We start from the raw sequence: 25,433 nt of genomic DNA, 5'->3' as shown, positions 1-25,433 counted from the left end.
AGAGGCGGGGCTCACATGGAGGCCCTGCATGGACTCACTTGCTGTGCTCACTTCCTTTTAAACCAGTGCTGTTTAAAGCTGTCCTGCAGGGACCGAGTCACTGTTCTGCATAAACGGTTAAGTCAGGTGCCCCTGTGTAAGCAGCCTGTGGCCAGCATCTTGGTTCGGGTGCCTTTAACACGGACATGGAGGGGATGTCTGGAACGTAAACGCATGCAGTGCTTCTCAAATTCATTTAGCCAACAAGTCCTGTTCTGTTTTCTCTTTGCCCAAATTAAAAACTCTCACAGGACATGGTAGCACACCACTACAATCCCAGATACTTGAGAAGCTGAAGCAGGAGGAGAACTCCCAGTTCCATACTAGCCTGGACTATAGGCTAGCCTGAGCTACTGAGTGAGTCTAAGGCCAGTGGGCATAATGTGGTGAGAAGTGATAAGAAGGCTGGGCATATATAGTGCCTGAACACCTGAGTGAGGCCTCAGGTTCCAGTCATTGGTACTCTGGGCATCTCCCAGGATACAGGTACCGAAGACACGGGATGCTGGGGTATATATGAGAGGGCCTCATTTCTATCAGCTCAGGCACAGATGAAACTGGGGAAGGCTGGTCCTGATACTCAGGGGACAACTTCTGGCATCCCTCTGCATAGGGTCCCGTTCTGATGTGAGAAGGGCCTACGCCTCAGGGGGAGATCAGGAATCATGGCCCAGCCCTGCACCTGATGCCATGTTTCTGAGCGATGATGGCTGTGGCTACTACAACTCACATGAAGTGAAATGTCTGCGCTGGCACCAAGTGAGGCTCCCTGAGAACCAGGCATGCCCACCCAGCAGGGCCAAGACAGCAGATGGTGCATAGTCACTCCTGACACTCTGACATAGGCAGGTCTGCAGCTTGGCACGGGTCCCACCAAGGTTAAAAGATGCTGTGAACCAGTCACCATGACGGTGGCCCAGCACCTCTGCTTTCCCTGAGCCATATGAGCTCATCCAGACTCCAGGTCCCTCTTCTAGTGAGAAGGATGGGAAGGAGCCCTCACTAGCCCAGAGTGTACATTCAGCCAGTCCCGCCCCCCACCCAGTGCAGTAATGGAACACACCGGCCCTCTCCCCCTCTGGTCTTCAACTGCCTGGAGAACAGCTAATCCCATTACGAGAAAATAAAGTGGATAATTTAGGTTAATGAAATCGTTACAAGCATGCAGTGGCCAGAGGTGGACGCCCAGAGCCAGTTCAACACCCTCCGTTGTCATTATCCACAAGACAGGAAGGGACAGAAAGAGAGGACAGACGTTTAAAGAGACAGTGAGGTAAAAAAGAGGAGAAGGAGGAGGAAGAGATGACAACAAGAAGACCAGGCCTTCCTCACTGCCTGAAACCAACAAGGGTTTGCTTTTCCTCTGTTTTGTTTTGACTGTTATTTCTACCCCAACTCGAGAAACCTCAGATATCCAGGCCTTCCAGATGTGTGTATGGCTGTGTGGGACCTGCTCTACGCTGCTCTCCCATCTCCCATCAGGCTCCCTTAGAATGACCGGGAGGATGAATGCCATCATTGCTGAGTTTAGAGTAAATTGTCTCAGGGTCCTCACTAGGAGCAGGCTCTGGGAGCCATGGTAGGGAGTGGGAAAAAGGGACCATGAGGTGAGTGGAGGCTGGGATGAACCCAGGGCACGGAGCAGGAAGATACTCTTTCCACTGGCCCACAGCTGCTCAGGCCTGCTCCCCAGAATGCATGTCTGGCCCTACCTGCTCACACCTGCTTGGAGCAGGTCACAGTGGGCTGTGGCTGGTCACTCTACTGAGAACCTGGACTTGTATCAGCTCCCCACCTTCCTCCCAGTTTTCTCACACAAACAGCTCTGCTATGCCTTGTCAGTCACTTTGGGGACCCACTCTGACACTCAAAGCATACTGATGGGCGCACGTCAGCAACCACACAACTGTGAAACTGTTTCACGCTGGCCCTCCATTGGTCTCCAGAACTAATCTGTCTTATCCTAAAGTCAAGTTAAGGGCAAAGAGCCTTCTGACAACTGGATCCTGACCAAGGATGGTGACCAGGGATGACAGGAGGGGGAATGAAGAAAGGTAGGTTTTCCTGGGCGGGTAGAAGATGCCCCATGGAGAATGCTAGACAGCCAGGCCACCTCCATCACCAACATCTGATGAGGAAGGAGCCGAGGCATGGCCGAGGTGTGGCCACTGGTGGGCCTTCTCTGCAGGGGTACAAAGTGATGTACCCCAAGACTCAGAAAGGTCTCTATGGCTTCCTGATATTGGCTCTAGGAAGAGAATTCTCATGCCCCTCCCCCACTCCCACGCTGCAGGGAGGCAGAACCTCTAGGGACACGACGACGCTGAGCCAGGCCAAGAGAGACTGTATAAGGGCAGAGAGAAGGATGTCACGTGTTGTCACTGTGGCCTGACCCCCACGGCTGCATAGGGTGGCAGCCTTCCTTCACCTAGAACCCAGATTCTCCAGGAGGATGGGCAGATGCCCAGTCGGACCCTCCCTCCCCTCCTTCCTTTTCCCAGAGCGGCTGACAAGGGCACAGGGTGAGCAGTGGCAGATTCCAAAAGGCTTTAGGGACTGATAGCTGGCAGCCACTGTTACAGTGGGGTGCACACACATTTTCTATAAAGGTCAGATCATAACTGGCTATGGTGTTGTGACTACCCGGCTCTCTCTGTGCCTGAAAAGGCAGCTAGTGGACAGACGTGGCTGGCTGTTGATAAAACTTTATTAAAACACTGGGAAAAACATGGCAGTGAGTGGCTATGTGGTATAGAGGTGTTGGCTCCACTGCACTGTATAATCTGGGTATGGCAGGGACATGCATGGAGGATACAGGACAGACAGAGTACAGGACAGTCTCTCCTGAAGGCTGAGGCTGGGGAAACCTCTCCTCCTCCTGAGCCTTGAGTGACAAGCTGTTCTGGGCATGTCTGCAGGAGTGCTGGCCCCAGGAGCCCCCTGGCCAGACAGCTTGCCATTCTTGTGGAGACTTTCTGAGCAAACACAGAACCTTTATTCCTGGTCACTAGGCAGCTAAGGGAGCAGAGTGCAGGGTGGGCTATGACCTCGGGGTGGCCTCTGTGAGCCTATGCAAGGGGCTGGCATCTGTTGGTCTCCCAGCTCAGTTCTCATCCTCCACGTTCTGACTGCACTCTAGGAAGGCTCTCTTCTATTCACTGATGCTGTGTCTCCCTGGATGCTGACGGCTGGACAGCACCAGTGGCACCTGGCACCTTCTGTAGAAAGCATATGCTGACTGCTGAGTGAGCCACACAATAGCATATGCTTGGCTTTTCCCGGCTTCTCTGTTTTGTGTGTCTCCTTCAGCCCATCATGACCAGAGTGCCCTGCTCCCAATTCTAGACACAGCCGCTACACTGTGCTCTCGAATGCCGAGTCCACTGCTCCCAACTCTTGACACAGCCGCTACACTGTGCTCTCGAATGCCGAGTCCACTGCTCCCAACTCTTGACACAGCCGCTACACTGTGCTCTCGAACAGCTCCTGAGTATCTAGCTGGGGCCACCAAACCCTGGGGAGCTCCCAGGCAGAGGAGGAAGTGGAAGAAGGGAGTAAACTGCTCTGAAGGACAGCACTGAGGAGCTCTGGCCTTCTGGACACTTCTGACAACGGACACTAGGAGAAATACTCCAGAACCCCACCCCATGACACTGTAAGGCTCCAGAATCCCACTCCACATCACTGAAAGGCTCTAGAACCCCACCCATGTCACTTCAAGGCTCCAGTACCCTACCTCACATCACTGGAAGGCTCTAGTATCCTACCCTATCATACTGGAAGGCTCTAAAATCCCCCACCCCATGACACTGGGAAGCTCCCCAAAATCCACCCAGCCCTGCTCAGGATTATAAGGAAGCCTTGGTAGGAAGTCTGGGGGGATGCCAGGTTGGCGGCTGGGAGGTGACCACTTTTCCAGACCAATAGGGTTCAACCTGTAATGTGCTCCTTCAGCATCTGAGGAAGCATCTAGCGACAGAGATGCTACTGCAGGCGCTGACAGAGGCAGTGTCTGGAGAGCAAGCTGGAAGGAAGGCCTTGGAGGCTTCCCAGAGAGTCATGGGGGATGGTGGGCAGGGAGCAGCACTGATTCATGCCAGCACGCCTGCCAGCACTTGGGGAGGGCAACTCGCCCAGGCTGGGACAACTGTTATTTTTAAAAGTCTGGGAAAGAAAACAATAATAAACAACAGTGTGTGTGACAGCCAGTGAGTTTTGAGAGAGGGGGAGAGCAGGAGATGAATCTGTGAGCTGCACCATTTATTTGGGGCTGAACAAACCAACACAGGACTCCATTCAATCCCACAGGGAAAGCGGAGGGGGCAACCGTGTGGTCCATCAGTGGCTGAGAGCCAAGGGATCTGGGTAGAGCAGGCTGAGAGAGGGCCACCTCCCTGTGGAAGGGTCCACGGGCAAAGGGGGGCAATCATTTAAATAAAAAACTTCCAACCAGGGCCAGGTGGGATCGCGTATGGGAAACTTCAGGGAGGTCAAGAGAGAAGGGGGAGGGCCTTGTGACCACTAGTGTTCACCTCACAGGTGGCTGGCACATCATGAGGCTGTGCTAGGCTCGCAGCATAGGAGTGGGGGGGGGTGGGGGAGACTGCATCCTCCTCCCATTCCATCTGGAAGAATGGAAAGTACCGCCTCAGCTGGGGATGACTAGATTCTGTTGGCAGGTCTGTGGTGATATGCGCCTTGTGTGTGTGTGTGTGTGTGTGTGCGCGCGCACGCGGGCACAGGGACATAATCGAAGCTTTCCACACCCTCATGGGACAGGATGGAAGATAACTAAAACCAGACTTGGTTTCTCTGGCTAGATCGGAGCGCCCATGAGACAGAAGCTCTGTGTGGACCAGATGTGGTGCTGGCAACTCCTCTGAAGAGTGGCTACTCAAGCCAAGCTTGGAGGGTCTGGCCCAACTGGGAGGGGGCCCAGGTGGAGGGCGGGGTCCTCTGTCTCTACACAAGAGCCTCCCCACCCCCAATCTCTGTCAACTATTAAATAATGTAAGAGTCTGTCTGGCATGTGCGGCTCACAGTTAGCAGATAGTGAAGGAGATGTGTGTGAATGAACTCATGAACAAATGGTTGAATGGACGGACAGGTCTCTCTAGCTGGGAATGGTGGCCTCAGCCTCCAATCCTAGCATGGGGGAAGCGGAGGCAAGACTGCTGAATCTGAAGCAAACCTGGGATACTGTCAGACCATTTCACAAAACGAAACAAAACAACTTGCAAATGCTGTATGTTCTCTGAACCAGTGACAGTACTGAGGTGGTGCAAGAAGGCCAGAAACCCACTTTGCAGCAGGGGGGAGGGAGGCACTTGTCTCACCAACCTATGCAATGAACTGGACCACCAACCACAGTGATATCCCAATACCACCTCCCTGCTTCACCTCTCCAACTCAGGGCATGAAAGCCAGGGCTGTGGGGCTGGTGAGGGGGCTTGGAGGGGCAAAGCATTTCCTGTGCAGGTCTGATGAGTTGAGTTCAATCCCTAGAACTCACAGAGATAGGAGAGAATCAACTCCTGGGGGTGGTCCTCTGACATCCACACTATGGCACACCACAATGTGCACACACACCCATGTATGCACACATGCAGGCACATGGCACGCACACACACACGCACACACACACACACACACACACACACACACACACACACACGCACACACGCAATATGCTTTATAGTATACTATGGACCAGACCTGCTCTTCCTGTGTCTCAAGTCCTCTCAGATAAGTCTCAGATAGGCTACATGACCAGGTCTGACCTATGACACAGGAGCAGGAACCCGACCAGAACCCTGGGGTGCTTCCCTAATGACTGGGTGGAACAGGAGGCTCTGAGTGTCTGTGTGGTGCTCACCAGTGACCTCACTACCCGCACACCTGTGGCTGGAGCACGGAGGACAGCAGGTCGCACAGGCTAGCTGGGACAGCAGCAATGACAGCTAGAGTCAAGGAGCCGCCTGCCACCCTAGGGAGTAGAGGGTGATTCTCCCTGTGGTCAGGTTAAGTTAGGACACACCTACTGGGACCCAGGCCAGGGCCTTGGGAGGCACAGAAAAGAAGAGCAGAAGCGGCCATCCTTCTATGCCTAGATGGGAGCTCTTGTTTTAAATGACCAGGAAAAAGGAAAAGCTGGTTGGCTCTTTCATACAGGGCTGGCAGGCTGTGGATCTGACCTCCCGGGGACATCCCTATGTTACCCGAGGCTGAGTGCATGTGACAGGGATTATGGGATCCACAACATGAAAACTCTACTCTGGCCCCCCATGCACCACCTGCATGGCTTGGCCATGGCCCCCCGAAGCCCAGGTGTCTCCGTCTCCTCCTTCCTGCACCACTCAGGGGCATGGCTTGGCCATGGTCCCCCCGAAGCCCAGGTGTCTCCGTCTCCTCCTCCTTCCTGCACCACCCAGGGGCATGGCTTGGCTATGGTCCCCCCGAAGCCCAGGTGTCTCCGTCTCCTCCTCCTTGGTATCATTTGTTTTCCTTAATCAGGTACTTATGAGGCCTGATGAGAGGCCAGGGAAGACCCAGTCAACCTGTAATTAGGGAGGTTTGCAGCAAGCCTCATTAGGCCTCCCAACCTTGCCTCCCAGCTTCACCTGAGGGGCCTTAATGAGGATGTTCCGAGGAGCAGTACTGAGAGGAATAAACTGGTATCGTCCCCAGCGGACAGGCCCAGCTTTACTCTACAGTGGCCAGAAGGAAGGGGGTGGGCTTCCCTTCTCCCCAACACACAGGGAGCACAGGGATGGAGGGTGGGCATGGTGGTAGGTGGTGGGCCACCCCCATGTGGACCTCACTGAACTATGCAGCTATGGTGGGGGGTGGGGAAGAGCCAGGTGCCAGAGAGCTTAAAACAAATGCAGGAACAAGGTTGCAGGAGAGCTGGGGGCGTGGCCCACCAACAGGGTCCTTGTCTAGAATCCTCCAGCGAAGGGCTGGGGTGTGGCTCAGTGGTAGAGCCCTTGCTTAGAACCCCCCAGTGAGGGACTGGAGTGTGGCTCAGTGGTGGAGCCCCTGCTTAGAACACCCCCAGTGAGGGACTGGGGTGTGTGTTTGCCTGGCATTCAGGGGCTGTGGGTCCAGTCCCAGCACTACCAAAACTAAGAGTCATTAGTATTTGGAAAGAAGCAACATGAACACTGGCATAGCAGAGACTCCTACAGACAAACAAACAGGCCCCAGTCGTATTTAGTGCCATGGGGAACATCTTTCAAGTGGCACCAGGTTCTCTAGGGTCCTAGGATCTGAGACAGAGCCACTTGTGCCAAGCCACCTAGTATTCTGCCAGCCCTGTCTTTGCAGGTGTAAGGCCACTCTCAGGGAGACTTTGCCTGCCCAGCAAGCCACACTTCCAGGCACCCACATTCCACCTGCATGCCAGCTCTGTGACTGTAGGTCTCACTGTCCCAACCAGTGCTGAGGTCTCCACAGCCTCACCACATGCTCGGTCACTCAAGAAACACATAAAGGTACAAGTCAGCAAAGACTGGGCCCTTCCTTCACCTTGCCCATAAGAATAAGGTGGCTGCGAATATCACGAATGTCACTCGGTCTGCAGGCACCAGTGAGTGGTTGGTGATCTATATCGGTACCCCAAAGGCCCCATTCTTCTCTCAACTTGTTACACACACACACACACACACACACACACACACATACACACACACACACACACACAGCTTGTCCTGACAGGGTGCTGATCTAATCAGTTTGTGGGGCAAGAGGGGGTGGGGAGCTCTTGTCCTGGGGCCTCCCCCCTCCCAGATAATGACTTCTCTTCAGCAAGTTTCTTGCCGCTGTGGCCGCAGAGACAAGTGGCAGAAGCTGAGATGGGGACAGTTGCCATGATACGCGCTGTGGTAATTTAGCCTCAGAGCTTCAGCTCCTGTGGAATAATTTAACGATCTGGTGGGGAGGGAGGGAGGAGAACAGGGGTTATGTGCCTTCACATCCCCCCCCCTCCCCAAATAATCTATGTTCCCAGAGCCAGAGGAGGTGCGAGGCTGCGGCAGGAAGACTAAGAATCCTTTCCGCCTAGACCCGGGAGGTGGGAGTGTCCTCCGCATCATTTCTATAGGAGGGAGACAACAGGTGAACTAGAAAGACTGCGGGACTGCATCCTCCTTCCCACCCACAGCCAGGAGGAGTGGCTTCTCCTAAGGGGACAGGTGCTGGGAGCCTGTAGCCAGCCCCTCAATGGTCATCTTCATTATCCAATGGACTGGATTTGGAATCTCCGAGGAGATACCTTTGGATGTATTGTGAGGGTGTTTCTAGAAGGGTTTCACTGAGGTGGGAAGGCCCACCCCAAATGTGGGTGGCCCCATCCCATGGGCTGGGGTCCTGGTGTGAACAAAAAGAGGAAAGGGAGACAGGGAGCTGCGCCCTGGCATTCCCTCCTCTGTCTGGATGCTCCAGGCTGTGAGCACAGAGCCCCTTCCTCTGGTCAACAGCTGCCTACTAAACTGATGGCAGCTTCAACAGGCAAACAGGTCCTTCCTCCACAGGTGACCTTCTCTCAGGTAGTAGTCTCAGCCAAGGAAAGTTAATTAAAACATGAGAAAGACAGGCCATGTCCCTGGAGAATGCTGCCCCACAGACTGATTCCCCAGGCCACCAAAGTGAGCTCAAGGTAGCAGACTGTGGCCAGCATGTGGAGTCCTGAGCATTACAGACCTAGGGGTGGGGGTGGCCAGGACAGGTGGGAGGGCGAGGGAGTGGCTCTGCCCAGCACAGGCAGGGAAGGCCAGGATCAGGCAGCTGAGCTGCTGAGGTGTATCAGGCCCCAACATCCGACACAGGGAATAGCACAGTCCTCAGGCTGCCTTTTGTCAGCAGCCTCCATTTACAGAACCTGCCACATACTTAGTGCTGCCCAGAGGCACGCTGGTTCTAGTCCTCTATGATGCTCATTTCAAAAGGAGGAAACAGGTGCCCAGAAACACCCACCCACCCACCCAAGGTCAAAACTGTGCTCAGGATAGGGCTGGTAACCAGCCAAGTATCCTAATCCAGTTCTCAGACCTTTAGCCACACACCTCAAAGCTTTACAAAACAGGGACCTGGACTGGCCTAGGCTGCCAGAGGCTGCAGCGGGATTTGAACTCAGATCAAGCAGACAACCACAGAGCAAGTGGCTGGTGCCTGTCACAACTGCTTCAGCTCTGAGAAACAAGAGAGGAGGTGGCTGTCTTCCTAATTTGCAGCCACCTTAGCTGAGGATGAGAGGCAACATGGGTTCTGCCGGGTTGGGATATGACTCCCTCAAGGGGGCAGCGTTTTACATTCAGGCTACAGAGCAAGCACAACGTGGTGTCAGAATGGCCTGATTTTGAGAACTGTACAAAATAATGGTCTTTAAAGACACCCCGTTTTTATAAGAAAGTTCTCTAAAGTAACTTAGAGGGGGAGAGGCAGGCATGAAGTTCACCCACGTGTGTTTGAACTTCTGCCTCAGTGGGTTAGAGAAACTAACATACATATACGTACAAGCAGAGAGTAGACCGAACATGGAGTTTTATGGTACTCTTATAACTTATCTATTTCTGAAAGCAAACAAACACACGAGCAGTGTACCCTTCCCCCAGCCTCTCAAATCCACCTTCAGCTTTATCATCTGATCCAGAGAGAGCGAGCCAGGCACCTAGGACCAAGCCTCCTTAAAAGACTAAGAAAACAAAAAGTAAGGCCTCAGGCCTGAGACTGGCTGTCTCCTGTGCTAGGCAGACACAGGCTGGCTCTGCAGCAGTGAGCACTACTGGCTGGGACAGAACATAGAGCTTTCCTTTGTCAGTGATTGTACATTACCCTCGATGAAGGGCAGACACCTCTTTCCCTGGTGGGCACCTGACAGGGCACTGCCAAGCGGCTTCAGGGATCTGACTTTCACACCAGTGACTCAAATGATAATTTTAAAAAGATGGAGTAGGGGGACCCCACTCCACTCATCTTTGCTGTTTCTTTTTCCTTAGCAAGTATTTCCTGGGTGCCCGTGATGTACCCCTGTGATGTGTCAAGCAATGGTGTAGAAATGAGAACACAGAGGCCCATCCGGGAGGAGGCAAGGGTGGCCCAGCCACCCAGGGCAGCCAAGGAAGGCTCCTCTGAGTTCATGGCCCAGCATTGCAGCTCACAAACTGAACGAAAGAGAGAGAGAGAGAGAGAGAGAGAGAGAGAGAGAGAGAGAGAGAGAGAGAGAGAGAGAGAGAGAGAGAGGTGTGCGAATCCAGGGAAGGCAGTCCCAAGTGCAAGGATGAGTGATCCTGGCATGGGGTAGTGAGGAGGCCACGGCTGAGTGTTGGTGACATGGGCAGAGAGGGTCTCAATTCACACAGGATGCCCAAGGACAGTGGTCCTAATAGGAAAACATAGAATTCAGAGAAGTTACTCATGTCCCCACCTAGATTAAGGGTGACCAGAGACAGACATAGCAGGCCTATTGTCTGTCTCCACACAGCCCCAGGAAGAGCAGTTTTTACACCGGGGAACAGTTGGGGGAAAAAAGAACTCTCATAAGAACACTGTGTGCCAAAGAAAAAGGTTCCACTTCCCATGCCTTTATGACAGTGGACGCTCACAGCAACAGCCACACCCCATTCCTCCTGGTCCCCTGTGCTTTCGAGCTTGTAATTATTGTCAACACTTGCCCTTCACAGAAAAAGCCAGCCAGGCTCTGCTCTGGACAAACCCTGATACTCTTGCTGTGCCTGGGAGTTACCGAAGTGGAGAGGGATTGGAAGTCAGCTCTCTGGTGCTTAAACCGTGGGACAGGATACATGCCATACAGGGGAAGGTAAAGAGCTGGGGATGGAGGAAGGATGGAGAGGAGAAGTGGAGGGGACAGGGGCAGAGAGTGACTTTATTGGTCTGAACTTTGTTGCTATCTGTAAAAAAGTCTGTAGAATTTACAGATTTTAAGACAACATTGTGTGGCCATCTGTTTAATAACGGAACACAATCGCCAAGAAGCAACATCAAATATTTGATTCTGCCTTGCCACATCTTGTAGTTTTCAGCTCAAATCTAGTCTGTTTTTCCAATCCTGATTTTGTTTTTAGGAGTGCTCAGGGGACACCTGGGGCCTCACAGGAACACTCTACACTGAACTAAACTACAGCTTTTTACACTGAGATGGCGTCTCCCTAGGGCTTTGCAGGCAGGTCTTGAACTTGGGATCCTCCTGCCTCAGCCTTTTAAGTAGCTGGGCTTCTTGGTTTTGTCTGAGATAAGATCTCGTGGCTGTAGCCTGGCTTTAGGTCACATCTCCATGGTCGCTGGGTCTAAGGTGTAGGGCCTTAAGCAGGCTTATCGCTGTCCTCCTAGGCACAATGGCTTCCTTCTCCTTAGTGTATCTTTACAAAACTCCTTTCCATCTTCTCCTCTCCCTGCTCCTCCTTCTCTTCCTCCTCCTGCTCTTCCTCCTCCTCCTTCTCCTCCTCCTCTTCCTACCTCCCTCCCATCCTTCTTCCTCAAGGGCTGACTGGCTCTGCTTTTTGCTGCAGGTTTGTGGTTTCACTTTGCGCTCTTGTCTGTAAGTCAAGGCTCAGGACTAACAATAGAGAGAAAGTAACTGAAAGACAGAGTTTCAGTGGGTGGCATTGCCCCCAGCGGGCCTGTGGGCACCCGTGGGGCAGGCTGGGCTGGGCTAGGCTGTCGCAATGACTATCAACACTATTGGCAAGTCTTGGGTGGGCACCCACTTATGTAGAATATGCCCTGGGCGCATGATAAGTTGTCTCTCCACTCTAAGCCCACCTTTATTAATCCACTGCTACCCCCTGCAAAGAACCCCACTGGCCTCCGACCTCATATGTCTCGCACTCTGGAGGATGCACAGCACTGTGGCTTCTACTCACAGTGAGCACCTTTGGAGTCTGCTAAATGTCACATTCTGAGACCATAGCTCTCAGCTCTATGGTATTGACAGTCAGGAAAAGACAGCACCAGGCCCAGCTGCAGAAGGTAAAACCCAGAGGAAGGAAGGGAAGCTTAGTCCCCGTCGGAGGGAAGTGGGGGAAGGGAGTCTGAGTGGGGCTGGGGATCTGGGGAAGGAAAAAGGACGACACATGGTCCTATGGTCTGGTTCACTGAGATTACATTCTTTTGCAGTGCTCTGCCTGGAGCACGGCCCCCATGGGCCCTCAGCGTAAGGCAGAGAGTGCCTGCCTCTCCAGCACCACACATCTGCCTTCTGGTACTGTTGACTCCCTCCCCCCCCCAAGCCTATAAACAAAACAAACCCAATGACCAAACAAACAGGGAATTTCCAACTGCTTGGGTAGAAGGCAGCGAATGTGAGGTGTTATTTATTCCCTGCCTGGGTGCCCGGAGCTTGGAAAGAAACATGCATGGTGCAATTCCCTACCATGCAGGGAGAGAAGCCTTTGAGAGATGCCGAAGTGCACACATTCCACCGAGCTTCAATTAAGAACTGAGAGGAGATGAGGAGGCTGTCTGGTGGACCAGCAGGCCTCCCTCTCCACGGTCACTTCCTTCCCAAACTGTCTGGTGGACCAGCGGGGCCTTTCTCACCACAGGCACCTCCTTTCTAGGCTCCCCGACTCCCAGAAGTCGGGCTTCTGGTCACCCCCACTTTGACCGGCTTACAGCCCTGGCAGCTGGAAGCCAGGAGTAGAAACCTCGCTAACTCAATCAATGAGCTCTGACAAGCCTAAATGGTTGTTTGGAAGGGGCCTCTCTCATCCACCTCCCTTGTTGCCCGAAACCTCAAATACAATAAATTAAATAAAACATGAGATACAATCGGGGCCTTTTTGGCCGCTGTTTCTAGTGGGAGTCAGAAACATGTTAATGAAGCCTGCATTTTCCCTCCTCCTCTTGATGTTTGCTCTCCCTCCTCCCCTGCCTCTCCTGGTGGGTGGGTGGAGGGGGGGCTGGGGTATTATTCAGTGCACTGCCATAGGTTTCTTCAGCCAATCACAGGCGATGGCAGCCGCTTGCACCTTGCTGACAGCTGCTGTCAAAATACTCTCTCAACCAGCAGCTCGATAATAACTCGAAAATGAGATACAAATGAGTGATTCCTTGTGTGTGACTGCGCTGACGATCCTGCAGCCCACCGGTCCTTGCTGTGGCCAGGGGACACTACAGGGCAGCTCTGGCCTCTGAAGGGAGGCTGACAGAAAAAAACCAGAAGCCAAGTGGCCAGCCAGCCCTGGATGAATGTCTGAGGAAGAGGCTCTGACCCCTGGACGGGTCTTGAGAACTGGTCCAAACTCCCCTTCCCATGGGGTGCTGCTTGCCCTCCCCCCACTCCCAGATGTACCTGATGTATGTCCAGAATCTTCCAGTTCAAGGAATCCATGAGGTACTTTTTGCCCAATACACGGGGATGGGGGTGGGGGTGGGGGGGGCTGCATCTGAAACCCCAGGAAGAGAGAGGACCCCACAGCTGCTTCCCAGGGCGAGTACCACTCACCTGCCTCCCCTTGGCATCCACAGCCAGGCTGACCTGTTTCTCTTTCAGCAATGCCAGCCCCTCATATCTTGGTAATAATGGCAGAGATGAGCCTTGGGAGGAGCAAGTGGGCACATAGTCAGCCCTTTTCCCATGGTTCCAAGGGATGGGTGGGGCTCCCAGCTCCAGGCAGCAGGCAGGCCCTGGGGGTAGGATGGGCAGCTCTTCCCCATGGCCAGGGCTAGAGGAGGCTACCAGGTACCTCTGAAAATGGTCTAGCAGTCTTAGGCTTTAAAAGAGTGGTGCATTGATGATGTTTCTCTCCTACTTAATAAGCTGCTCTGTACTGGCATTGTAGTCTGGGTATGTTAAAAGGAGCTCCGGTGCCCTAGGTTGTTAGAGAGGACCTTATGCGTATTTAAGGCAGTAAGGTGCCTCGGTCCCAGCGAGGCGCCTATGAGACCAGGACTGAAACCCTCTCCCTAAGCTCACTTTCTCCTCCCTCAGCAAGCTTTTATTCCCAGCCTGTACTAGAAAAACATCTCGCTTCCTCCCCACGTGTGTGACACTGCGTGTTCTCCATCAGTGGCCTGTGTCTCCCATCTACTTTAAACAGTGAAAGCTGGTGAAGGTGAGCTCGGCCTGTGGAGCCTGCTGTGCCAGCCGAGCCACTGTAGGAGGCTTTTAAGCGTACACTCGGAAGGACAAGAGGCTCTCAGCGCACGTGAGCAGGGGAGATGCCGGTTTGGGGGTTACGTCCATCAAACTTGTCTACGGAGCTAGGGGAGGAGTGCCGACTGGAACCTGGGCCCCAGGGCCTTGGTTCTGCCACTTGACGGCTATGAGACCTCAGGCGAGTCACTTAACCTCTCTGCCTTGCTGTCTCCTCGTCTGTGGAGGGAGTGTATTAATGCTGACCCCACGGTGGAGGCATAGGGGAAGAGGATGGGGCGGTGCCAGGACGCACTGCAGACGGTTGTCTGTGGCTGCTTTTGTGGCTTCTGCTCATTTTCCCATGCTCTTTGGAATGAGATTCACTTAAGAATGGGGAGAAAGCCTTTAAAAGCAAAGCTTCGTTTGTTAGCAGGTAAGGATCCTGAAGGCATTTCGAACGTTTGATGGTATATGAAGGGCTGGGCAGAAACTGCAGGGGCCAGTATTGCCCCGCTATGTTTACAGCAAGGAGATTGAAATAGGGGGATGGCCCAAGAGTTCAAAGGTCAATATATAAAAGGGCAGAAGCACTGGAGAGAGAACTGGCTGTGGGTCTGCCCTGAGTAAACTGTGTAAGTGGCATCGCAGCAGCACAGGAAGAGAACGGGCACTGCCTGCCACTATGCACACTTTTTCCTAATCTTCACTCTGTGCACAGGCGCGGGCACCGTGGGCACCTTGCATGTTTGCTCAGCTGCCCCTAATGCACATACTTTCTTCCTCTCTAACACAGGGACAACCTCTCCCCAACCAGCACTGCAGAGGTCTACCTGCCATCCCGCCCTCAGCCCCGACATGGGCAGAGGGAAAGCCAACGAGGCAGCTATCTCCAGCAGAGGGAAGAACCTATGTGCACAGTGCCACCCTGCCCTGGCACCCAAACAGCTCATTCCAGGATGTCCCATTCCATGCTAGTAGGTAAGCTTTGGGTCCAAGGCCAGTTCTCTGAAGGAGCCACACTCCATCTGAGGCTGATCCTTGCTGGGAACAGATAGACAGGAGCATTCTCTCTGGGAGAGACGCCTGGGGGTCCCCAAAAACTGGGCTCAGAGAACAAGCGTTCTGGAATGTATCTACAAGGAAAGAGGTGAGCAGCGGGAAGGCGGGAGACAACAGCAGACACTAAAGAAACTTACAAAGGCAGAAATAAAGAGGAAGCAATCTAGGAGCCTGCATGCCCTCTGGCTGCAGCACAGCCTCAGACACAGATAGCTGTGTGCTTCAGTCATAGTTCCCAGGCTCCTTTGCTACACAGCACCTCATGCGTCCTCGGAGCCAGAGTGAGTTCTATAGGAATCCCTTAGACTCTCCCCCTAGTCTGCAGCAGCCTCCCATCATAGCTGACCCAGGCTCCTTCCCAACACTGGGTACCCACAGAGCAGACACTCAAGGTCCCAGGGTACACTGAGAACCTACCTTGGCATTAGTGCCAGGAACTATGTTACGCTGACTGTCGCGCTGAGTGCTGGTAAGGGCTGGCTGAGGTCCCACAGACATGGACTCAGAGGGGCAGAAACCAAAACGACTTCTCTGAAGGAGACAGGCAGCAGAGCCAAGACTCAGAAACTGTACTCAGGTGCACTCCGGGGAGCCTGTGTGGTTGTGCAGGGCACTGCCCTGTCCTTGAGGTGACCACTCCCACAGCGCTATGCTTGTGACCCTAGTGTTGGCTTTAACAGCCGCTGCCCTATTCTAAGCTGCCTGTCCTGTGACTTCTGCAGTGAGGCTCTTGGAAGCTCTGGTCATATTCCACTGCCAGGCACATGGACTGATAATGATGAGCCACAGGGTACCAGAGGCACATCGGCCAGTGCCCAGTGTTAATCGGGAAGCTGCACCAAATCAGAGGCTGACAACTACCAGTGATGCTGAGGAAATGACCTGTGGGCTTAGGTGGACCCAACAAGTGCGTGGTACCAAATATTGGGACTAAGGCTCAGGGCCAGTCTTCTGCAACAATTCTTTAATCTGCTGCCTAGGGAGACTATCTCTAACCAAAAGACCCACCAGGACAGTTCTTGTCTCCTTAGCCTGTGATACAGTGGCGAGGGCTTGCCCCTTTTCAGAGGCCCTCAGAGTCCTGCTCACTTGAAAGCTCCATGATGGAGAAGGGGCCCAAAGATGCTGGGCCTGAAGAAGCTCCAGGGATATCTCCCAAGCTGTGTGGCTCCCACTGCCTTTCATACCCAGGATGCCAGGAGATAGACGGGCAGAGCCCTGCACTGGCTTCAACAAGTGAGCTGCAAGCAAGAATTAATCAGTGTGCCAGAATAGCCACCATGTAGACTGAAAGCTAGTGAGACAACTGTTCACTGTGGAGGGAGGGACCATGGCCCAGGGTGCCCAGCTTCAGTCTGGCCTCTGTGTCTTCCCTGGATATAGCGAGTGGCTGTCTGTAGCAGGATGGAGAGGGAAGATGCATGCCAGTGCTGGCTGCGTAAGGAGGGGAAGCAGGCTTTCCCACAGGCAGGTGGGAACACCCTTGTAACAGACGAACTTGCTTGCCAGTGCAAACCGTGGCTGCTCCTGCAGTCACCACAGACATTACTAATCAATTGCGATGCTGCTTTCTGTCTCCCCACCACTCAGCACAGGATCTGAGGCAGCCATGACCAATAGGTTTTGCTGCCTTGGAAAGCATAAGCTCCCTGTTTAAGCTGAAACAACTACATGGAGATACTCAATCAACACGGGGTCCGAGAGCTCTAGCGGTAGCCGAAGTTCAGCCTTCTTGCTGGTGCCCTGTGGACTTGGAAGATTATAGACTCCTTCTCGAGCTCACAGCCAACTTCTGATGCCTGAGTTAGGAGAGGCCAGATAACCCCATTCTACCTCCAAGAAAGGTCTAGGGATGCCTCCCACAGCCTGCAGGGCTTGGTCTTTCACACCACAGGCAATGAGGCTAGGGACTGCCAACTTTCCAGGGTGCCAGCTTAATATCAATTAGCATAGACTTAAGTGCTCAAGTTTAGGCAGCATATGGAAGTCGGGGTGACTTCTCTCTCCCTGCTTGTCCCCCACTGCTCATTGACCAAGGATGTAGATTTACTACTGATCAAAGACCAGAGTGGCTGTGACTGACCAAGGCCGGGGCTTTCTTAGGTCACAGATGGCTGCTGCATGACTCGGTAGCTACTCAAGTCTTCCCAACAGACAGCTGCCAACGTAGAAGCCACCTGCTCACTCCTGTGACAGGCAGCTCACTACTGCCATCTGTCACTGTTTGGGGTAGTGATTTTCTGGTTGAAATTTGGGGTCATTTCCAGATTTACACGTGGGTAGCCTTGAGCATCTTACACAAGGATGTGGGAAACTGTGGTCCTGTACCCTGTTCTGCTGTGGGGCTATCAGATTACAAGCCTCTGTTACCCAGAAAGGCAGAGGAATGAAGGGGACCCTAGGTACAAGCAGCTCCAGGTGCATCAGTTGCTGTGGTCTGGAGACCTTGTCCGCTGTGCCCTGTCCCAGGGCTGTGAGATCAGGAACAAAACAAATGGCAGCCTCAAAGCTAACACAACAGGGAGTGCTCACCAGGAGCCCACACCTATGCCACTGGATAGACACTACATAAAAGAATCAAAAGCTTAACTCTGGCCAAGGTTCTTTTTGATGCACATTGAAGCCAGGGAGTATGTGGAGGAATGGAGGAGGGGCATGGCCAACCTCACTGGCTCCACCCCAGGTGTGACACACCATCCTGTCAGTCACAGGGTGCCTCAGTTTTTGCCTCAGTTTCCCCCATCCTGGCCCCCATCAAAGCCATGTGTATGTCCTAAAGCTGCTGGCACCCTGTATCCAGAGCCGCTGGCTGGTTCAAGCTACAGGAACCTGTTCCTGAGAAGTTACATTCTCCCCAAAGGGCCTTAAGCAGCCTTAGCCAATAAGATCCAGAGACCCATCGTCCAACGTGTGGGAACAAACACTGCAGACTGGAAGCATGTAAGGTCTGCATGGATGGGCTGGGCTATGAGAGCACAACCAGGTGACAGGGCATTGCCATCAGCCAGGCAGGCTAATTCAGCAGTGCAGATGGGGACAAAGCATCTCCTCAGCCAGGCACAACAATGGACTCCAGAGGAAGTGTGCCCAATGCAGGAAGCGTCACAGAGAAGACAGGAGGGCAGACTCCAGGGAAGGCAGCTGAGTGACAAGCCATGCATGAGTAGGCACCGAGCTGCCACGGGGCCGCAGAGACATTGCGATCATGGCACCTGGGACGTGGTTCCAGGATACACACAATGACAGAGCCAATTAGAAAGTTAATAAGAGAAGTTAGTTTACAGATCAGACAACTGGGGCTGGGGGGACGCTCAGTGGCTAAGAGAACTCGCTGCTCTTGCAGAGGATGGGGTTCAATTGCTAACACTGACGTGGTAGCTCACAACCATCTGTAACTCCAGCTCCAGGAGATCCAACAGCCTTTCTGGTCTCTGTGGGCAAATGGCCTCCCACAAGGACACATGTGCATACACATACACCCATACCATCCCGGCACACACATACAGATCAGACAACTACTAACATTGGGAAACTGAATAAGAGTCCCACAAATGCACTGCAGTACTGCCTCCTGACAGTGAGACAGAGCAACAAGCAGGTAAGCCATGGCTCTTGACTGTACCTCAGAGCAGCACAGATAACTCTTCTACAGGCAGGCATGGAAGTCCAGGGGTAGGAAGTGGGACCTCACTGAGTGCACACACTATGCTGTCAGTGCTACAGAAGTGAGTGGAGGGCCACTCTCGCTGGGCAGTGGCAGGGCCGGGAAATGTGGGAACATCTATGTCTTGTGTGGGGCACTGGCTAAGGCGTGGATGTGTGAGCACTCGAGCATGTGACGCACATACACCTCTGCATCTGGTCACCTCTGCCGACTTAAGCATGTCACTGGGTCAAATGTCTCTCTTCAGAAACCTTTGCTTGCCACCCTGAGATTGAAACCTGTCCACCTGGAGGCCACGATCCCATTCTGATACTGGATCTCTGTGACATCGAAGACAGACAGACAGACAGACAGACAGACAGACTGACAGATGGAGTCATGGGTCTCATGTCACAAGGAGCATATAGCCTACACTGTCAAGTACAGATGAGCACAGATGATTTCAGCTGTGAGGTAGGGGACAACACTGGTCCAGGGCATGGCATCTTTCCAGAAAGCCAGGGGAGCCTGAGGTTCCTCCCTTTATCCCACTCATTCAGTGCAGAGCAGTTCAAAGGACTTGAAACCAGGACGGAAAGCAGCAGAGCCCCGAGTCCCAGGCCACTGACCTCCCTCCACTATCTCAGCCGACAGGGACAGGGATAGACTGAGCTGTCCACAAAGTCAGCACAACAGGTGTGCTGGGCACAGGAGACCCAGGCCTGTAATTAAGGGCTCTGGATGCCTGGTGTGAATTGCCCATTCACACCTCGCAGGTGGCTCACACCTCTGAGGAAGAAATTGCAGGAAAAAGAAAAAAAAGAAAAAAAGCTGTGTTCTATTTGGAGCCAGAGCCTGGCCAATCTGAGAGGGAGCAGACATCCCCGCCCTTCAGTGATGTCCCAGGAGGATGGTGGGCCCTAGAATGGGAGCTAACTACACCACCTCAGAGCTGTGTGTCCCTAGGCAAACTGCTTACCCTCTCTGTGCCTCCCAACTTAGACTTCATCAGCATTCTAGAGTAAGGCTCTGCACAGTAGGGCTGCATACTCCATAAGCATCTTCTGTGTACCCACCAGGCACCAAGCTCCCATGCACACTGTATGACTCCGGTGATATCTGACCTTATAGTCTGGAGTGGGGTTTTGTTCAATAAGCAGATAATCCCGTGGGCAGAGGTCAAAGGGGAGCTGGCAGCCAGACTGGGAGGCAGGAGAGGCCAACAGAGCAGGTGGAAAAGACCCAGGCAAGGGTGAGCTGAAGGCCTCGGCCTACGCAGCCAGTCTCAGAGGCACTACTGTGCCTGATCTGTGCCTGGCACTGGGCATTCTGAGTTTCTAATTTCCAGATGAGATTCAGGCCACAGAGCTAGAGACAGTGGCACTAGACTAGGGCCCCAGGCTGTGTTCTTTCTCTACCACCCTGAAGACTCGCACATCATGTCTTCATGTCTGCAAGTCTAGGGTACAGGAGACCCCCATGTGAGAATCTGAGGGTTGAGCACTCGTGCATGCGTGTGCGCGTGTGCATGTGTGTGTGCGCACACGCTCATGCCTATTTCCGCTTAGGGGAAGCTGGCAGGGAGAGGGAAGGAGGGAGAGGAAGCTGGAGCTGAGCTAGAGTCTCAAATCCAGGAGAAGCTCAACCTCTCAGGCCTGTGGGTGGGGGTGGGGTGAGAGCAAGCGGCTGGGCAGGGAACTTCTCTGGAGAATGCTGTATAAACAGTGGCAGTAGGCAGAGCTGTGTGGGACCCAGGCTAATGGGTTTTCCTAGCCTCAGAACCAGGGCTGTAGGCAGCTCACTTCAGGATCTAGCTCACCACTGTGTGCCAGTCCATATCTGGGCCACACATGGCCTACAGTGTGTCAATGGTACCTCAGGCTGAAGTGAACCAGGCAACAATGACACTCTGCAGCAGCCAGTCTTAGGAGGGACACAGGCCCTGCCTCTGTGGGCAACTTTCACATCCCAAGGACTCTGCGTTCTGGAAGGGTGGGCAACAACAAGGAACGCTTTACAGAGGCTGAGGCGGAGGGATTGCCTGGGACTGACAGGGAGTCAACAGTAAGGGCCTTCCCACAAAATAGCCATATACCTGGGCTCTGTGGTGACTGCAGTGACTGACTGAGGACCAGGAAAAACATCAGGCTTGGGCTCTGTATCTCTAAGCTGTCTTGTTAGCTATGCAGTGTGTAGCATCAGTGTGGTGCTCTTTCAGGAGGGAAGCACACAGCTTGCAGGCCTGGGACAGCTCAGGCCCGCTCCTTATCCCCTCAGGGATAAGCAAGGGAGAAGCTAATCTGTCCTCACACAGACAGCTTGTGCCTCATGGCTAGGAAAGCAAAGTAAAAGACCTGTAGGGAAGGGGCAGAGAGGGGGAGTGGAGCAAGCGCACCCTAACCAGACAGGGAAGGGACAGCTTTCTTTCTATATCCAAGGGTGACAAGTTCTTCTAAACCTGGGAGGAAAACAGATGTACAAGACCAAGCTCTGGTCAGGGCCCTGAAAGCCATATGGCCAGCCCAGACGTGCAGTCTTGAGTAGGCTGTGCCTCCAGTTCACTTTGGCCACAGCATAAGCCCTCCCATGGCCAGAGCTGCAAGCTCCAAGCCTGCCAGCATGGCAGGCACCAGGCAGACAGCCCATACCAAGAATGTGGGTTGTGACTTTGGGTGTACCTAACAGGAAAACCCCACCAATTCTGCCTGACATAGTAGGTCAACCAGTTCTCCCAAACCCTGAAGTCTTCCTTCCCTCAGTCAGTGACCTTTCGCTGGCTGGTGGGTGGCTTTGTCTAGAATCAGAGCTGAGGCATCAGCTTCGCATCTCTGGGAAGTCTCACAGTGACCCCTGCTGTCCACCACTGCAATCGGCCACAGCTCTCCATCCATTGGGAAGCTAACAAAAGCAAGGCAGTGCCTGTACAGGTTGGTTCCAACTTCAGGGGTTTATGACCGCTCAGTCAAACAATGGCGGAGGGGAAGAGTAGCCACATGTAAGTACATTCGGCAGACACTAATTCCCTGTCTACTACAGAGGAAGTATAATACACAGATCAAACAAAGCGCCTTCCCCTGCCTTGCAGTCTTTTGTTTCCAGGGATAAATGTCATCCCCAATACACCATGGAACCGAGTGACACCGTCATCTCCAAGGGATGTGGTTCCTGATCAACACGCACAGTTCTCAGCAACTCCTTTTGATGTGGCAGCTGTGAGACTGGACTCTTTTTTTAAAAGGCAGAGGCACCACAGGCGAGCAGGGAGCTAACACTCTCCCTCTCCTTTTGCCTGATGCGCCAGATGCGGTACGAAGGAAAAAAAACAATCCACCCCCTCGTCCCCAACTATGACCCATATCACCAGGCACGAGAGCTCAGACATCAGAGGGGACAGCATGCAGCATCGATTGGGCTGACCACGGTGGTGAACGCCCCCACCCCAGGGAATGGGGAAGAACGGGGAGTGGGGAGGGTTTTGAAACTGATTCCCCAAGCAGCATCCCATCTCTTAACCTCACAGCAAGGGGAAAGACGCGAGCCTCACAAAGATAATTCCCTCTCTAACTTAGTACTTGTCATGTAGCTGGTGTCATGTAGCTTGTGAGACACAGACAGGTCATTCTACCAGAGACAACACCTGAGAAAGTGACAAGGAGAGGTTGAGCGCTCCTGACACGGCTCCTCCCAGGGCAGCACCTGAGCAGGCAGCGGCAGAGGAAAGGGGGGACCCAAGGCCCTGGAGTTCTCTAAAAGCCCAGCTGAATCTCAGCACTTGGCATGGTTCACCCACATGATGTTCTGAGAACACGTGCCTTGGGGTCCCTCAGGAACCCAGTGCCCTCTCACGGGATCACAAATGTCTCTCTCCTCCAACTTGCAACTCAATGCAGGGCCACTCAAGTTAAAATGTCCTTTTCTGTGCACACATGGGGTGGCCAGCCTGAGGCCTGTATGGTTCAGACTGTAAGAGTTCAGATGATGGAGGGCTGTGGAGATGGTGGTTACAAGCACCGGGTACGCTTATAGGGGACCTGGGTTCATTCCCAGCACCCACATGTCAGCTCACAGCTATCTGTAACTCCAGTTCCAGGGGATCTCATGCCCTCCTCTGGCCTCTGAAGACACTGCATGCACACAGTGCATGAATGGAAATTAAATGCTCATACACATGAAATAAAATGGTTGGGAAAAAAGAACTTAAACTGATGGACCATCTTTCAAACTATGAGCAGAATGAGCCCAATTAAGTCTAGCCTCCTGCATCATGCTCCTGCGTGCCATCATGGCCTGGGAAGGAGAGCCCTGAAGCATTCACCTCTGTCTCTGTCCCAACCAGGTTGTCTTTGACCCTCATCACTTGCCCGGGCCCCAAACTGAGAACGCCTCCTGTACTAACAGACCATGGCCTGTGTTCTGAATATCCTCCCAAAATGGCTTTTCCCAGAGAGCAACTGAGACCAGTGTCTTAATCCCATGAGGACAATAGGGTCCTCTGGGGAGCTGAGGTGAAGGTCCCAGTGTCTGGGTCCCACCTTGAAGGAACTGATTCTCCTGGAGCAAAGCCCTCACACAGGGATGTCGGTAAATCCCACAGGGAAACCACAGACTGAAGCCACCAGAATTGCTGTCTCTCCTGATATCTGGTGACAGTGCTAGTGTACAGGTATACATCCAGCCATCCTCCTGCCTCTGAGAAGGAAGGCTAGGGCAATCTTGTGCCATAATCTCTGAGATTAAGGAAGTCAGATCAAAGGCAAAGTTTGCAAAGCTCCATTGTGGGCTTATAGCAGCATCAGACAGGATCTGGGCAACCTCTCAGCCTCCAGGGGCGCTGTGCCCTCAGCCCAGTGTGGGGACCCACCTGAAAAGCTCTCGGATCTCCCTCTGGTTGGCCTGGAAGGGGATATTCCGCACCAGGATCTTGGAGGTTGTCTGTTTCTTGGGGACCTGCTTCTTCCGAGTGGATGTCAAGGTAGGCCTGGAATGGGGTGGGGGAAACACCAGGTCATTTGGGTTGCCAACTGCTTGTATTAGACCAATCCTGTCACCTTCCCACACAAAACACCTCCCTATCCTTTCAGGTGGCCTACAGAAGGGGCCAGGATGAAAGCAGAAGTCAGCCCATCCTCCACTAGGGATGAGAGGGGCCAGAGTTATCTTCTCCTCTGAACAGCGTAGCCCATTGCTGCTGTCCTATAACAAGGACCATAAGGAACCCCACAAGGGAGGGCCTCAAGCATTCTGGGCCAGCACTCTACCCCTGAGGCTACATACCCAGCCCCATCTTCTCCTTTTATTATAAAAAATTGTCTAAGCTCTCTCCCCAGGGGATGGTCATTCACTGGTCCATTCGGGCCGGGAAGTGGGTATCAGAGTTGGCAAGTGAAAGCTTAATTGGGAAGAACCTCAAGTGGCTGAGGAATTGGGGTGTGTATGTGTGTGTGTGTGTGTGGGGGGGTGCATTTAAGAACCATGAGACACCAGAAAAATTAGCACCAAGGTCAGACATAGAGAGCTGCCACCCATCCAAGGACAGAGAAGACACCCGAGGACTCACTTAGTGGCCCGTTCGGAGATCCGCACTTCCAGCTTATGGCCGTCCACAACATGGCCCTAGAACACAGAATGACCAGGTCTGGTCACTAGCCCATCCTTGTCTTCTCCAGCACCCAGCCTGTCCCAGGCAGAGGGGTTGGCGGGAACCAAGGACAGAGATGGCTTTAATACAAAAGCTGTGCCCTGAGCCAAGCAGCAGTTGGCCAGAGAAAGCCAGTCTCCTAGGCACGCCGGACCTCCTGGCCACTCAGGGAACCATTTCTACCATTAGAGACATGCTCAGGGAGCCTGCAGGTCTAGCTTGCTCTAGTTCACAGGCTCTTTACGGAAGGTTCTAACCCACCACACATAAGCTAGGCTGTAACTGCAGTCCCCAGCTGCAAAGCTGCTGCATTAGCAAAATGACCCCTGGAAATCTCTCAGATATCCCAGGAAATACAGTGCGTGGGGCTTTGGATGCCCGATCCCTGGCAGTGATGTGCACACACGTTCATGCACAGAGGAGGACAAGGCATGCATGTAAACTCTGCACTACTAACTCTTGAAAATCACAAAAGAAGAAATATGGACCACAATTTTCAGAGTTGAATGTGAGTAAAATGAAGACACAGGGTCTGGGAGCGCAGTGCCAGTTCTAGTAAGCAAAAGACAGAACCTCACAGGGCCCATGCTGAGCTGTGCCCTTTGCCCTGCATGGCCTCATGACTGTCAATGCTGAGTGATCTACCTTTATTTTTCTTGAGACAGAATCTACTATATAGATCAGGCTAGCCTAAGATCTGCTGTATAGACCAGGCTGGCCCGGAACTCAGAGGTCCTCTTGAGTACTGGCCTTGTGGCTGTTTTCTAAGCAAGGTGTAGGTCTCTCTAGGGCTGCCACAGGCCACAGTCCCACTCCTGCTGCTGAGGATCACAATCTGCCTCTTCGCCTTCACCCCTCTCCCAACTGGCTCCTTGGTCCAAGCTAGGGTGATATCTTGTGATGGGGTGCAAGTGTTCCCCAGTTACTCCCAGACCTCACAGCAGCTCAGGAAACCATCC

At 53.3% G+C, this 25,433-nt stretch overlaps 1 protein-coding gene and 2 long non-coding RNA genes across 3 annotated transcripts in view; 2 read left to right on the top strand and 1 right to left on the bottom strand.

Moving 5' to 3' along the window:
- The window catches only part of Rbm19 (RNA binding motif protein 19), an 85,591-nt gene that overhangs the window by 33,208 nt on the left and 26,950 nt on the right, over positions 1 to 25,433 (bottom strand). The window contains exons 20-21 of the mRNA XM_031337658.1: positions 24,394 to 24,449; positions 23,698 to 23,814 (exon numbers count right to left, since the gene is read on the bottom strand). Coding sequence (XP_031193518.1) covers positions 23,698 to 23,814; positions 24,394 to 24,449 — 173 coding nt within the window. The remainder of the gene's footprint in view (positions 1 to 23,697; positions 23,815 to 24,393; positions 24,450 to 25,433) is intronic.
- LOC116068311 lies at positions 3,810 to 5,067 on the top strand. Its single transcript, XR_004109545.1, has 2 exons — positions 3,810 to 3,903; positions 4,860 to 5,067. It is a non-coding gene; the product is annotated as an uncharacterized LOC116068311 (long non-coding RNA).
- On the top strand, positions 10,589 to 12,825 carry LOC116068310. The gene is made up of 3 exons (XR_004109544.1): positions 10,589 to 10,855; positions 11,849 to 12,024; positions 12,172 to 12,825. It is a non-coding gene; the product is annotated as an uncharacterized LOC116068310 (long non-coding RNA).

This window comes from Mastomys coucha, unplaced genomic scaffold (assembly GCF_008632895.1).
Source record: "Mastomys coucha isolate ucsf_1 unplaced genomic scaffold, UCSF_Mcou_1 pScaffold22, whole genome shotgun sequence".
Taxonomy (NCBI): domain Eukaryota; kingdom Metazoa; phylum Chordata; class Mammalia; order Rodentia; family Muridae; genus Mastomys; species Mastomys coucha.
The sequence above is the reverse complement of the archived record's forward strand: the minus strand, read 5'-3'. Positions and strand labels throughout refer to the sequence as shown.